This window comes from Boeremia exigua (assembly GCF_020726555.1).
Source record: "Boeremia exigua strain MPI-SDFR-AT-0100 chromosome Unknown C7974scaffold_1, whole genome shotgun sequence".
Lineage (NCBI taxonomy): Eukaryota > Fungi > Ascomycota > Dothideomycetes > Pleosporales > Didymellaceae > Boeremia > Boeremia exigua.
Window position 1 is genome coordinate 3,025,788 of NW_025763518.1, and position 12,885 is coordinate 3,038,672.

Sequence of the window (12,885 nt, forward strand, 5' to 3'; positions counted from 1 at the left end):
GCAGCATCATAGCGCTTCGGGTGTTGCTGGTGAAGGGCTGTTAACGGCCTCAAGCGACATCACTTGGCGAGGCACTTTCAATGGAAATGCCAGAATCCTACGAGGTGTCAAGTCGAGTACACATCAATATGCGGCGCAAGGCCTGAGGCTGTTCTGTCATCGAGTTGCAGCGTCGGCTCGGCAATAATTGGCCCTTGGCAACGTCATTCGCGGCAATACGCTATCGGCCGTAAGATCCGCGCTTCTACCATGTTAAACATCACACGTCCTGCGCCATCATGGCTGATCGCTTCAAGAACCTCGCAAAGAATGGCTGGCACCCGGAGAAGAGCAAAGCAGGCGGTTCAGGCGGTACGAGCGACTCAAAGCTCGGCCAAGTGGTAGGTCTGCGGCTTCATCTTCGTGGGTTGGGCACTCACTGCAGTAGAAAGGATGGGTAGGCAAGGCGCAGGGTAAAGACTCCCACGCCGAAGCTGCTCGCGAACACCAGTCTGCACCGTTGTCGACCTTGAAAGACCCTTCATCTTTTGCGCCCCCACCGAAACGAGTCCCCGGAGCATCACCGGTCGCCGGTGGAGTTGGTGCTGCACCGCCAGGCTCGGCAAGGCAGCGTTTGCAGGAAAAGGAAGAAGCACAGAGAAGAGCAGCACAAGAGTCAAAACCGCAAGGTCCCTACAGACCAGACACGACAGGGCTCAGTACAACGCATCTGCCGAAGCCGCCAGCATTCAGACCGAATGCTGCTACCCCTCCACCGGCACCGGCACCGAGGGCGAAGCCACCTGGTCTCCCACCAAGACTGCCTCCGCGCCAGACAGAGAACGTTGATGAATACACACCGCCTGCTCCTCCGTCGTATGGGGAAGCTATACAACCGGCAGCCCAGACTCTGAATCAGGGAGCTCTGAATCGTCTGGGTCAGGCTGGAGTAACGGTGCCAGGTTTTGGGATTGACCGCAATGCTTCTCCGCCCGTACCACCTCGTCAGCGCACAGTAGCACCCCCTCCGCCGGCACGTCAGGCCTCGAGCTCGTCTGCAGCAGCGCCAGTATCTCCACCTGCCTCAGCTGGCAACGGTCCTCAGCTTAACGAGTTGCAGAGCAGGTTCGCGAAGATGAGCGCGTCCCCAGCGTCAGAGACGGCACCAAGCACAGGAACGTCATGGGCAGACAAGCAAGCTGCTCTTAGGACAGCAAGCAATCTGCGAAACGATCCATCCCAGATATCTGGTTCAGACCTGAAGAGCGCAGCATCGACAGCCAACAACTTCCAACAGCGGCACGGCGAGCAAGCGGCATCTGGCTGGCGAGCAGCAAACGGACTTAATCAGAAGTATGGCATTGCAGGCAGGGTCAATAGCCTGGCGGGGGGCGCAAATACATCAGGAGCATCACAACCACCCGCTCCAGGAGGCCTGGGCAAGAAGCCTCCACCGCCACCGCCAGCCAAGAAGGCAGGGTTGACTTCTAATTCTTCTGGGGAGCCGCCGCCGATTCCATTGAGCAGCAAGCCTAAGTTCTAGTCTCTCAGCGTTATATATTTCCACAAATGTCACAATCACGCGAAAGTATTCTCCTAGAACGTGCTTGCTGTTACGTGACAACGTGTGCGCTTGGTGTACATACATTCAGGGTACACGCACCCCTGTCAGAATGATTCGACGGGATGCGCGGGCGGATCGCTAGAATTGCTGCTCGCAACCTCAGGCACAGAACTATCCAGAAATGCACCCGATTCTGCTAGTCTTGCGAGGCTGTGGCTCGCTCTGGGGAACATTGGCACCCACAGTCCTAGGCGGGCTCTGCAAAAACATCTGGGCCTGTCCTGCCGAGGCAGCCAGCGTGCTGCGATTGGAGGGCGACGTGAGGGCGCTCTAAAAGTTTGCTAGCCTGTCATGGGAGTCGGAATCCCATCACCAAGATTCGGGCAAGAGCCCTCGCCTTCTCGATTGAGCCGCAAGTCCGAAAAACGGAAGTCTGCGCGTCGAGTATAGATAGCTGCGAGCAGCCGCTGTTGGCTGTTCTGCTCTGCGTGACTTGACGGGCAACGACGCATCTGCACGCAACACGGAAGCACGCACTCAACAAGGAAGCACGACGTGCGTATCCAGACCAGAGTCTTGACAGCAAGCGCCAACGGCTAGCCATTGGCGGCGCTCGAGTGCAGCAAACCTTCGCTGCCATTCCACGGTCCTTTGTACACGCGCACTGAGCTCAGTACCAGCGACGTCATCACCGAGCACCATCGTTGCGCTCGCTATCCCAACCACCTTGCACCGCCATTCTTACGCGTCGCATCCCCAATTGCCCCGGCGCATCCAGTCTGCCCGCCCGCGCACATAGCCCAGCCGACTGAGAAGCAGGCAGCGACGTCACCATGTCTGGCGCAGGCCCGTCTCTCTTCCCCGGAGAGGTTCCTGCCTGGTCCGTCTTCAAGTTTCCCCCAGATGTCGCGCCGCCGCCCATGACGAATCCGTACAGCGGCGAACCGACGCTCGCGAACCCCTTCCAGATCCCGCAAGATCTCTTCGAGAAGGCGCTGCACCCCAAGGTCCCGCTGACCATCGCCGCCGTCTACGCCGTCACCGTCACCTACCTCAACTGGTACAATCGCCAGCACGGCAACAAGCCGTGGCGGATCGCTAGCCACGGCTGGTTCAAGGCATTCGTCATCGCGCACAATGTCTTTCTCGCCGTCTACTCCGCCGTCACGTGCGTCGCCATGTTCAGCGGCCTGAAGTCTTCGTTCCCCAACTGGCGCGAGCCGCACTCCATCGTCGGCACTGTCGATGCGCTCTGCAAGATCCACGGCCCTCGAGGCCTTGGAGACGCCGTCACATACAACGCGGATACGAACACATGGGGCAGCAGGAACACCAACATCCACGTGGGTGCAAACGGTCTCCCCGACACCACCGACGTTGGCAGGATGTGGAACGAGGGTCTCGCTTTCTGGGGATGGTTTTTCTACCTCTCTAAGTTCTACGAAGTCCTCGACACTGCCATCATTCTGGCCAAGGGAAAGCGTAGCACGACTCTCCAGAAATACCATCATGCCGGTGCTATGCTGTCCATGTGGGCTGGCATGCGCTACATGTCTCCGCCTATCTGGATGTTCGTTCAGATCAACTCTGGAATCCACGCCATGATGGTACGTATTTCAATTCAATCCAGCATGAAAACAAAGACGACAGCGACTAACTGCTCTTCAGTACACATACTACACTCTGTCCGCCCTCGGCTACCGCGTGCCCAACTTCGTCAAGCGCACCCTCACCACAATGCAGATAACCCAGTTTCTCGTTGGCGCCAGCTTCGCTGCTCTTCATCTCTTCGTCTCGTACACCGTCCCGGTTTCCGTCGCACACAAGATTGCTGAGCAGGTCACCTCCAGTGTGCAGCCTTCCTCGATCGCGTCTACTGTCTCTTCTGCCGTTTCATCGGTGACCGAATCAGCTAGCGCTGCCTTGCCAGCTGCAACTGGCCCGGCTCTCGCTTTCCTGTGGAAGCTCATCTACCGCGCAGCTGGCGACGAGGGACTTGCGGAGAATATTCCTGTACCAGGCTCGTCCATCATCCCTGCCCATCAATCGCACCTCCCTACTGCGGTCGCTGCACACGAGAACCCTGTTCAGCGCCTCCTCCACACCATCCATACCGTGGACAGGGTTGTCTACCGCACCGAGTACCAGCACGTTCCCTGTGTTGACACCTCTGGTCAGGCTTTCGCCATCTACCTCAACCTGATTTACCTCGCCCCTCTCACTGGTCTTTTTATGCGCTTCTTCGTCAAATCCTACTTTCGCCGCACGAATCCCAAGACTAAGCATCAGTCCAAGCACACACCCATCTCGAAGGCTGCTGGTGACGCTATGCACGGTGTGGAGCGTGAGATTGAGTCTATTAGCGAGGAGGGCAGGGATAGCAGTGCCAAGAACGGCTCCGTCCGTGGACGTAAGGGCGTCAACGGTGACGCTAAGAACTTTCGTTCGAGTCTAAGCCCATCGAACCAAGAATCCGTCCGAAACATTGAGCGAAAGGCCAACGAGCTCCTGCAAGAAGGCGCTAACAGCGTCGGAAATGCAACCGAAAAGGCGAAGGAGATTGCGAAGGATGCTTTAAACAAGGCCAACGAGGTCAAGAACAAAGCGCAGCAGCAAGCCAAGGAGACGAATGATAAGCTGGAGAAAAAGGCACAGCAGAACGCCGATGAAGTGAACGCTGAGCGCGAACAGGGTGAGAACGATGTCGCCAGCACACCAGCCGACACACCTTCCAAGAAAAAGAGGAACAGGAATAAGAACAAGAACAAGCAGGCTCAAAGCGTAGAAAGTCTGAACGATTTCTCCGATGACGAGCATCCTGAGCGTAAGACAGAGAAGGAGCCTGAGCCAAAGGATCTCAATAACACCCTCGACAAGAATGAGGGCAAGGGTGTGTTCTAGGCATACTACCTGATGCCCTGAAGCCAAGGCAAGACAGAAATACAACCCAGACAGGGTGAATTTGCTTCGAGAGGTGTGTTAATGAGGCTTATACCATTTCCTTCTTTCGAATAGACCGATATGCAAGGCGTTTGTGCTGCATAGAGGTGCGTCAATGCGAATTTTCTCAGGACTGTAAATAAAAGTTGTGCCAACAAGGAAAGGGGAAAATAGTGGTGGCGTTTGAGCAATACAGAATTCTTAGTCTTCAACCGTAACGATCCAAACGCCGTGCGCGAAGCTATGCTACGTATCTTAAATAGTCGTTATGGTCATCATCTGTCGCTAGGCACTCAGTCGTTATGCCATCACCGAAGATCAAAAGCCCCATTCAACCCGCCCAACTCCAGCACCTCCTCCCTCTGCACGCGTCCTTGCCCCGTCCTCATCGTCCCCACGCCGCCCAAATCAGCCCCCGTCACCGCATCACTTGCATGCACCTTCGTGCCCCTCACGGCACTCCTATCGCCTTCGTCGTTCCGCGCAAAGATCTGCAGCCCGCGCAGATGCGTATCCTTTCCGTTCTGGTGGTTCTCGAGGATCTTTATCTGCACTAGGTGCGCTCTCAGCACCGGCATCTTGGGGCGTCGTGCAGCGCGGGCGTGCGGCGGTGCAGCGTTGGGGCTGAGACTACCGAAGGGGAGACGGGGCGCTGGACGCGGGAGCGTGGGCGTCTCATGAGCAGCTTGGGGCGTAAAATGTGGCGTAAAATGCGGGGTCCGATGTTGAGAGAGCTGGGGCGCGGTGGCGGGGGTGTCGAAGAGCTGTTGGGGAGTATCGAGATGTGTGGGGAAGTTGCTGGGTACGCGTTGGCGTTGGGGCGGGAGTGGCATGTTTTCGCTGTCGCTGGAGCGGTGTTCGGATGTTGTGCGGTTGCGTGGACGGTGTAGGCCGCGGAGCATGCGCGCCTGGAATGCCTCGTCGTCTTCGCTGTCCTCTTCTTCGGCAGAAGAGTCGTCTGAGGCGTCGCCCACGTTGCTAAAGTCGGCCCATATCCAGCCGCGAGGCGATTCTAGGCGCATCTCGCCCCATTCTTGGAGATCGTTCATTCCGGAGCCGGCGAGGAAGATGATGCGTGTTGGCGTGTAGGACTCATCTTGCTCGAAGTCAAGATATAGACGCAGACCGACGATACGAACAAGCTTGAAAAAATGTATGTTCAGGTAGTGCGGCTGTGGACCGTCCGACTGCCAGAAGAGCGAAGGGGAGGGATGACGAAGTTGAGGGATGGAGCAGCCAGGTTTTGAAGAAGACACTGTCCAGGATGCTAGCGTGCTGATCTCACGCAGATAGGAGGGTGGTGGTTCGAGGTTTGGGAGGGGTGTATCTGGACCACCTGGTGATGCTTGGAAGTGTTAGTAAAGTCTATAGATGACAGAGCGCTTAAGGTCGACCAATGGTCGTCTTCTGGAAGAAAGCTTGTACAACCTGACAAGCGCCCAGAAGGCGAGTGGCTGAGCAACACAAGTGTTTGTGATTGTATGAGCTCAAGACACGTCAAGTCGGGAAATTGGATGGTTTGAACATCTCGTAACGTGATACAAAAGAAGCCAGGGTGAGTGAAAGGAAAGACTTACCGAGTCCTTCCTCTTCGTCCAAGTCTTCCTCTCCCTCCATTGCTGCCATGTCATCTCCCATGTCGTCGATATCTTCCTCGGATGGATCCAGCTCTTCTTCGTCTACGTCATCGTCGCTACCGGAGAAGTCCGCTGGAGGAGGCGGCATGTGATGCTGTGTTCGTCTTCTTGTCGAGGGTGGCATGTCCTCGGTTCGCCGTGATCAACGAAAATGCCGTGTAATCGTTGGGACCAGACGGATGATAGTGGCTTGGGATTGCAGGGAAAGCGAGCGCAGATTTTAGGCTCCAGGGTCTTTCACGACTTCTTGCGAAAATGGTTGTGAAGTGAATGGTGGCTGAACGAGCATCTGGTCTTGGCGCTGGATGCACACTTCGGCCTGATAGTCGGCGGGCACGTCTCAAGCTTGCAGTATCGTGGCGCTGTAAATTGAGTCGAAACAGGTGTAGTACTGGGCGGCTGATTTGTCGTTACTGATTGGGTGGACGACAAGTAAAAGTCGGTGGGAAAGTAAACCCTTGCACAATCCTGCAGCTCTCCAAGTCCTTAGCTGCGCCCAGGCCTTAACTCTTACTGGCCTGCGATCATGGCTTCCGTGCTTTTTCGTCGTGAGAGTGAAAGTTCGGGCCGGAACAGTGCAAGAGGATGTCGACAAGACGATTGGTCCGTGCAGTGGAGATTGGTTGACGTCCATTTGCGCTTTCCTACATGTCACTCTTCTTCGCCCGCATCTGATGTCACGACCTGTTTGGGGGTTTGCAAATCAACAGCGCCAATTAGAATGCCCATTTTTGCGGCCGCCTCGGTTCCAACAACGTACGCCACCAGATCTATCCGTTGTTGGTTGCACAGATGACAGGACGCCAGCCGTTGCCTGTATTTGCTTTTGGTAATTTCCGGGTGCGTGGTTCTATTCGAACTTTATCATCGTTAGCACGGCTCCTCAGCGTGCCGGACCTTAGATCGAAGGGTGTATTCGCGGGGAAGACGGATGCCGGCGCCCCGGAGCAGATACTGTGCAGGAACCTTAATGCTAGGTGACGGTCTGCAAGCCCCGCTCCGGGGACTCAACACCAGTGTTCTCAGCTCTCAGCTCCAAGAGTGCATCTCGAGTCCATCGAAGGGGTTGCTCCGCTCCATCGGCGGTCTTGCTTTATCCAGACCGATGAACACGTTTCGTCACCCAGTCTGTCATACCTTGTACACCTACCCTGTCTAACGTGGCGTCAAGGCTGGTGCTGTGGAACGTTGCTCATATAATCGAGCTGCATCCGATATGTAGCTAGAGTACCAAAGGTTCGCTGTTCAGCTGAACGCCCAACATCGACTCCATTCGTTACATATCTGCTACCACTCATTGCATCTCACACTGGCGTTTGTCACGACCCCTTCGCTGACAGCACGTGGCGTGTAACTTCACATTCGACACCCTATGATCTCAACATGGTGCATGGTACCGATGAAGTCGCTCGAGCAGGCGAACAATCACAGAGATTGACGGTCGCGTTCCTGGCACTTGCGTGGTTTTTTATCCTTCTTCGAGTATGGACTCGCACCTGGATCATCGCAAACTTCGGCTGGGACGATGCGAGTATGGTCTTGGCTGGTGTGAGATTGCCTGGCAGAGCTCGTTTTGTAGCTGACAAGAGTGCAGATGATCTTCACCCTCTTCTCGGGATCTCAGTTGTACCTTGACGGCAACGGTGGAGGCACGCATATCACAAGCCTAGAAAAGTTACAGGATCTTACAAAAGTAAGCAAGGCTAATACATGAAATGACTGGGCTGATTGAGGAAGTGGGTTGTTGTAAGCGAATCGACTTACCTTGTGGCAATGATGACCGTCAAGATCTCGATTGGCATCTTCTTCATGCGCATCGTGGTCGCATCCTGGCACCTCATGCTCATATATGTGACGATTGGTGTCAATGTGGTATCATCGGTCGCGTCCTTCTTTTACGTCGTCTTCCGCTGTGGTCCCAACGTCGATCGATACGTATTGCAACAGTTGAAAAACCAATGCACCCCGCGAGTGCTTGACCGGTTCATGGCGTATCAGTCAGGTAAATATGTCCGCATCTGCTAGCCCGAGAACTTCGCTAACGGACTGAATAACAGCTGTATTCTCTACACTTACCGACCTCGTATTTGTTTTATTACCGGTTGTGGTCCTCTGGAACGCAAACATGGACCGGAAATCGAAGATCTCAGCTGGTTTCATCCTGTGCCTCGCTGCAAGCGCCTGTATCTGCTCTATTATTCGTTTTCAGTACGTCGATGGTCTAACTCAGATTGATGATTTTTTCTGGAACGCCACGAATATTGCGATTTGGTCCACAATCGAATGTGGCGCAAGTATCATAGCAGGATGTTTAGCAACTCTTCGCCCGTTTCTCAGGCGTATATTTGCAACAGCTGATACAATCACGAAATCCATACGGTCCTCCACCTCGCGGTCAAACGGAAGCTCGAAGCGGACTAATGAATCAACGTCCACCAACACTCATTTTGGCTCAAACCAAAGTAGAAACGAGGGGTCAATTACAGACAAACCCACCTTTGCCGAGTTTATTACGGAACCCGGCGAGGCCATCGAACTATCGAGTGACGCAGGTGGCGAGCGAGAGAGCCAAGACCAGATCCTCCGCCAGCAGGAGCAATCGGCCTCAGAGTTCCCCTGCCCCATCAACATAGTCGAGAATCCTGCTGAACCAACATGTACAGCTCCGATGCATTCAAAGCATAGGAGCTGGAGTTCGAGACACATGGCTGGAAGCTACAGAGGGACATGATATCGCAACTCATCTGCGCCATCATTAATCCTACTCATTCGCAGCACCTGGTGATCTATCAGCAGAGGATAGCTGCAGGGCCATCTTTCCCCCGTTCAAGACAGGAAACGAACGAATCCACACCTCGACTATTGTCAACTGTCACAGACACATCTAAATCAGCAATCTCCCCAGCTATCACGATGCCACGTTATTACCAACAGCGGTGTGACTTTAGCTTGCCCATGAGTTGCATTGAGCAGGACGAATGCGATCCCTGCGTTGTGTCGCCACGGGGACGCAAGATAAGTAACGCAGGTGAAGCAGAGTCCTCAAGCTTGTTGAAAAATACGGAAAGGTCTGTGAACGAATTATGGTCCATTCAGTAGCATCCTGTGCTACAAAGCACGCCATTGGTAGTTCAGAGAACGACACGCGAAATGCAGAAAGTGGCTCATGACCATTGGGAGGGTTGTTAGACAGGCTCGGCGACAGATTGGACGATCTCCAACTTTGGTGTGCTCATAAGAAGACAACTTTGCTTATCCTTAATATATTTTCATCCTTACTACTGAGCATCAAACTCGCTGTGTCCTTCGTTCTTCGATCCTCGAATGCTTCGCGTGATCTATTTCTTCGAGGCGGCCTTAGCGAGGTCGTCAAGAGCCTCGCGACGCTTGAACTTGGCATCCTGAATGACGCCTACATTTCGTCAGTATATGTCACCTGTGTAAGGCAGGTTCTATACGTACTGGCATCAGCATCTGAAGAGAAGTTGCCGGTCCAGGTGATGAAGGTCTGACCCTCGTGCTTTCCAGAAGTGACAGGGTATGCGCGAATGGTCGAAACGACAGAGGTATAGCTCAGCTCGGGCTTAGCAGAGATGACAGAGTAGGTGATGTAGTGGTCAATGCTCTAGAATATATGGTAAGCCCGGTTCTCGCTGAAAATTGCGAAAAAACATACGGAGTGTTCCTCTTGCTTGACCTCGAGGGATTGGCCATCCTTGAATGTCCATTGAACGACGTCGGTCTCGGGAGAGGCGCCCTTGACAAATTCGCTTTTCTCAAGCTTCGACCAAAACTTGCTGAAGTCCTGGAGCTTGATCAGGTGCCAGACGTCGCTGAAGGGTGCGTCGATGACGGCAGACTCGCTGACGGAGGTGGAAGTGGGAATGGCAGGCATTGTGGAAGTGGTCAATGAGATGTGTCGTGGCAGTGTTATGGCACAATTATGGTGTTGGGTCTGAAATTGGAGGTGAAGTGTTAGTGAATTAGTGCTGAAGTTTCGACGAAGCAATTGTTGTGTATATTCTGGCCGTCATGAGGAAGCTGCCCCTCTACCCCACTTGCGCTAGCTAGGCGAGAGACATCTCGCCACTGCATCCAACACTCTTACTTCAGCTCAGCCTTGCATTAGGTGATGTACATTACTTTTAAGACGCAAAGGGGCCATGGAGCAAGCAATGCAGTGGCTTGCAGATCGCATCTCCACAACGACAGAACTCAAGAGCCAAGGACGCATTCAACATTCTTTGTGTTCACAAGCAGCTTCTATACGTTCTACAAATGACAGACTTACTCATGAGTCCAGTTGTACACCTGATGCCGACTGATGCCTTTTGATGCATGATGGCGTCATTCCTGCAGCATGGGCACACTTCGACGCAAACAGCAGCGCGGGGAAACAAACCATCAGGGTTCATCATCAGGCAGGCCATGAACAGCTTGGCGGTCCTAGAACTCCACTCGACGCATCAGTCTGAAGGCAGGAGTGACCCACTCGTCGGCATCACAGTGCTTCAAGCCTCCGAAGAAAAGTCATCGTCTCGATGTTTTCTTCGCCACAACTGACGCTTCATGCGCCACATCGGCTCATATAGATACCGACATTGCCTTGAGCTTTACCTATTTGGAACGGTTGGAGGCCGCGCAACCACCTTATGCCTACACCTGGGAGGCTAGACACGTCCACAAGACGCGGCAGCGACGCCTATCTGCTATGACTCTTCTCCTAAGTTCTGTGTGTTTCGCGGGGTCCCTCAAAAAGTTATGCTATTGGTCTGTGACGCAAAGAGGCGCGTGTATCAGCTGTGGCGAGTATGGCTAACATACGTACGCGGACACGTGAATCCTGATGCCTGGCGATATGAATTTGTATAAGTGCCTTAACAGTTGGGTTGGGATGATTCTTTCTTTCATCACCAATTACCATCATGGCTTCTTTCAATTATATGAACAACACTGCGCCCTTCTGGGACTTCCTTGCCAGTGTCGAGCAGCAAGGAAACAACCACCCCTTCTTCGGTCGAAACCGTCAGGACCGCAGCAACGACAACGAGCACGGCGAAGACCACGAAGGTCAACGTCCACCCCCCTTCGATCCTTGGGGATGGAGCCAGCAGCTTTTTGGTCCTCCCGGAGGACTGCCTCACCGCGGTCCACCAGGAGGGCATGGCCCACAATCCCACCACGCTGAACATGGTCCTCGTAACGACCATGACGGAGAGAGGAACGGCGAGAAAGGTGACAACAACAACGACAACAACGTTGAGGACAACGACGACGATAAGGGCAACGAACAAGGACCTGCTGGCTCCGGCTCTGATAGCGAGGGAGGCCGTCGTTGCGGACGCAGACGCCATGGCCACTGCGGTGGCCGCGGTGGCCGTCACGGATTTGGAGGCCGAGGCGGTTTTGGTCCTCACCATGGTGGACCAGGTCACTACGGCCGTCATGGTCACCACGGTCCTCCTCATGAAGGGCCTGGTCTCGGCCATCGCAGCTTTCATCATGGCCCACCTCCACCTCACGAGGGCTCTTACGGTGGCCCCCACTGCCGCGGGCCTCGTGGTCACCATCATCCCGGCAGATTTGGAGGACGCGGACCTTGGGGCTTTGATGGCCCTCTCAGTGGAGCCGACTTCAACCCTGCCTCTCTCTTTGCACCGTTTTTTGATGCCTTTGTAGCCGAGCAGCCTTCGAACAGGAACAAGGACACTGCTCCTAGGGACAATGAAGACTTCAGCCCGGAAGCAGACATCTTCGACACGCCCTTGTCCTACATTATTCACGTCTCGCTTCCTGGAGCAAAGAAGGAAGACGTTGGCGTCAACTGGGACGCCGAAAAGTCAGAGCTTTCTGTCGCAGGTGTCATTTATCGCCCTGGAGATGAAGACCTCTTGAAGACGCTGGCAATGAACGAGAGAAAGGCTGGACCTTTCGAAAGGAAAATTAGGTTGGGTAGCAGGGCTAATCCGGCACATGTCGATGCCGATAGCATCACTGCTAAACTAGAGGATGGTGTATTGAAGATTGAGGTCAGAAAAGAGGATGAGGGGTTCATTGAGATTAAGAAGGTGGATATCGAGTAGCTGAGCAACCGCTCGATCGAACTGTTGGTGTGGGCTTTCACGCAGATAATAGGCGTCCGGTGTTAGCAATGATATTATGATTTTTTTGGGAGATTTGGAGTTTCTTGTTATGATTACGTTCGACAGCTACCACAACCATTGCTTACAGTATGGCAGGGGTAAGTAATCAACGTAGATCCTTAAATATTCTACTTCTAGCAGCACCTCTCCGCAAGTAACAGTGAAGCACACTAGACTAAACAATAAGGTGCTAACATCAAAGCTGAAATGTTTTGTATACCTCCATAGGCTATGTTTTGTTGACAGCTGGCTGCTGCGAAGTCTTGTGACACATTGACTACTTACCCCCGACATACTGTATATTAATTCTCGTGACTCCTGTTACTGCACAACTCTATCGCTTAAGCCTCCATGGTCGCAAACACAATCCAACCACAAAAATGATCAGTGACGACAGGTTGTCAAAAGCTTGTCCTGCTCGCATACCTTGCAGATATCGTGGAGGCTTGTCCCACTACAAGAAACATTTATTCGAGGCAGATTCTGTTCAAGTAGAATTTCTAACCCGTCTTCAAGACAGTAGTGACTCTGGCCGTAGTAGGAAATATGTAGACCTTATCATTCCATTGTTCCTATCGTGTGATGTGACAACTTCAGATCCCTGTAATGGCTAGTTCTCGAA

At 53.6% G+C, this 12,885-nt stretch overlaps 6 protein-coding genes across 6 annotated transcripts; 4 read left to right on the top strand and 2 right to left on the bottom strand.

Annotated features, from left to right (window-relative positions):
* Window positions 1-52: 52 nt before the first annotated feature.
* C7974DRAFT_420056 (uncharacterized protein) lies at window positions 53-1,522 on the top strand (the record flags this gene model as incomplete). The annotated part of the gene is made up of 2 exons (XM_046144239.1): window positions 53-380; window positions 428-1,522. The coding sequence occupies exons 1-2, from the start codon at window positions 279-281 to the stop codon at window positions 1,520-1,522; spliced, it is 1,197 nt and encodes a 398-aa protein (XP_046003338.1). The 5' UTR covers window positions 53-278.
* A 758-nt stretch (window positions 1,523-2,280) lies between these two features.
* C7974DRAFT_23820 (GNS1/SUR4 family-domain-containing protein) lies at window positions 2,281-4,618 on the top strand. Its single transcript, XM_046137464.1, has 2 exons — window positions 2,281-3,150; window positions 3,212-4,618. The coding sequence occupies exons 1-2, from the start codon at window positions 2,377-2,379 to the stop codon at window positions 4,442-4,444; spliced, it is 2,007 nt and encodes a 668-aa protein (XP_046003339.1). The 5' UTR covers window positions 2,281-2,376; the 3' UTR covers window positions 4,445-4,618.
* Window positions 4,411-6,352, bottom strand: C7974DRAFT_23906 (galactose-binding domain-like protein). Its single transcript, XM_046137467.1, has 2 exons — window positions 6,061-6,352; window positions 4,411-5,828 (listed from the first exon to the last, which is right to left on the bottom strand). The coding sequence occupies exons 1-2, from the start codon at window positions 6,242-6,244 to the stop codon at window positions 4,792-4,794; spliced, it is 1,221 nt and encodes a 406-aa protein (XP_046003340.1). The 5' UTR covers window positions 6,245-6,352; the 3' UTR covers window positions 4,411-4,791.
* Window positions 6,353-7,391: 1,039 nt separating this feature from the next.
* C7974DRAFT_23862 (uncharacterized protein) lies at window positions 7,392-8,958 on the top strand. Its single transcript, XM_046137466.1, has 4 exons — window positions 7,392-7,668; window positions 7,715-7,813; window positions 7,858-8,122; window positions 8,178-8,958. The coding sequence occupies exons 1-4, from the start codon at window positions 7,504-7,506 to the stop codon at window positions 8,849-8,851; spliced, it is 1,203 nt and encodes a 400-aa protein (XP_046003341.1). The 5' UTR covers window positions 7,392-7,503; the 3' UTR covers window positions 8,852-8,958.
* A 500-nt stretch (window positions 8,959-9,458) lies between these two features.
* C7974DRAFT_408265 (uncharacterized protein) lies at window positions 9,459-10,015 on the bottom strand (the record flags this gene model as incomplete). Its single annotated transcript, XM_046143316.1, has 3 exons — window positions 9,459-9,532; window positions 9,583-9,745; window positions 9,797-10,015. The coding sequence occupies 3 exons, from the start codon at window positions 10,013-10,015 to the stop codon at window positions 9,459-9,461; spliced, it is 456 nt and encodes a 151-aa protein (XP_046003342.1).
* Window positions 10,016-10,864: 849 nt separating this feature from the next.
* Window positions 10,865-12,266, top strand: C7974DRAFT_23825 (uncharacterized protein). The gene has a single exon (XM_046137465.1). The coding sequence runs from the start codon at window positions 11,046-11,048 to the stop codon at window positions 12,201-12,203; it is 1,158 nt and encodes a 385-aa protein (XP_046003343.1). The 5' UTR covers window positions 10,865-11,045; the 3' UTR covers window positions 12,204-12,266.
* The last annotated feature ends 619 nt before the right edge of the window (window positions 12,267-12,885 follow it).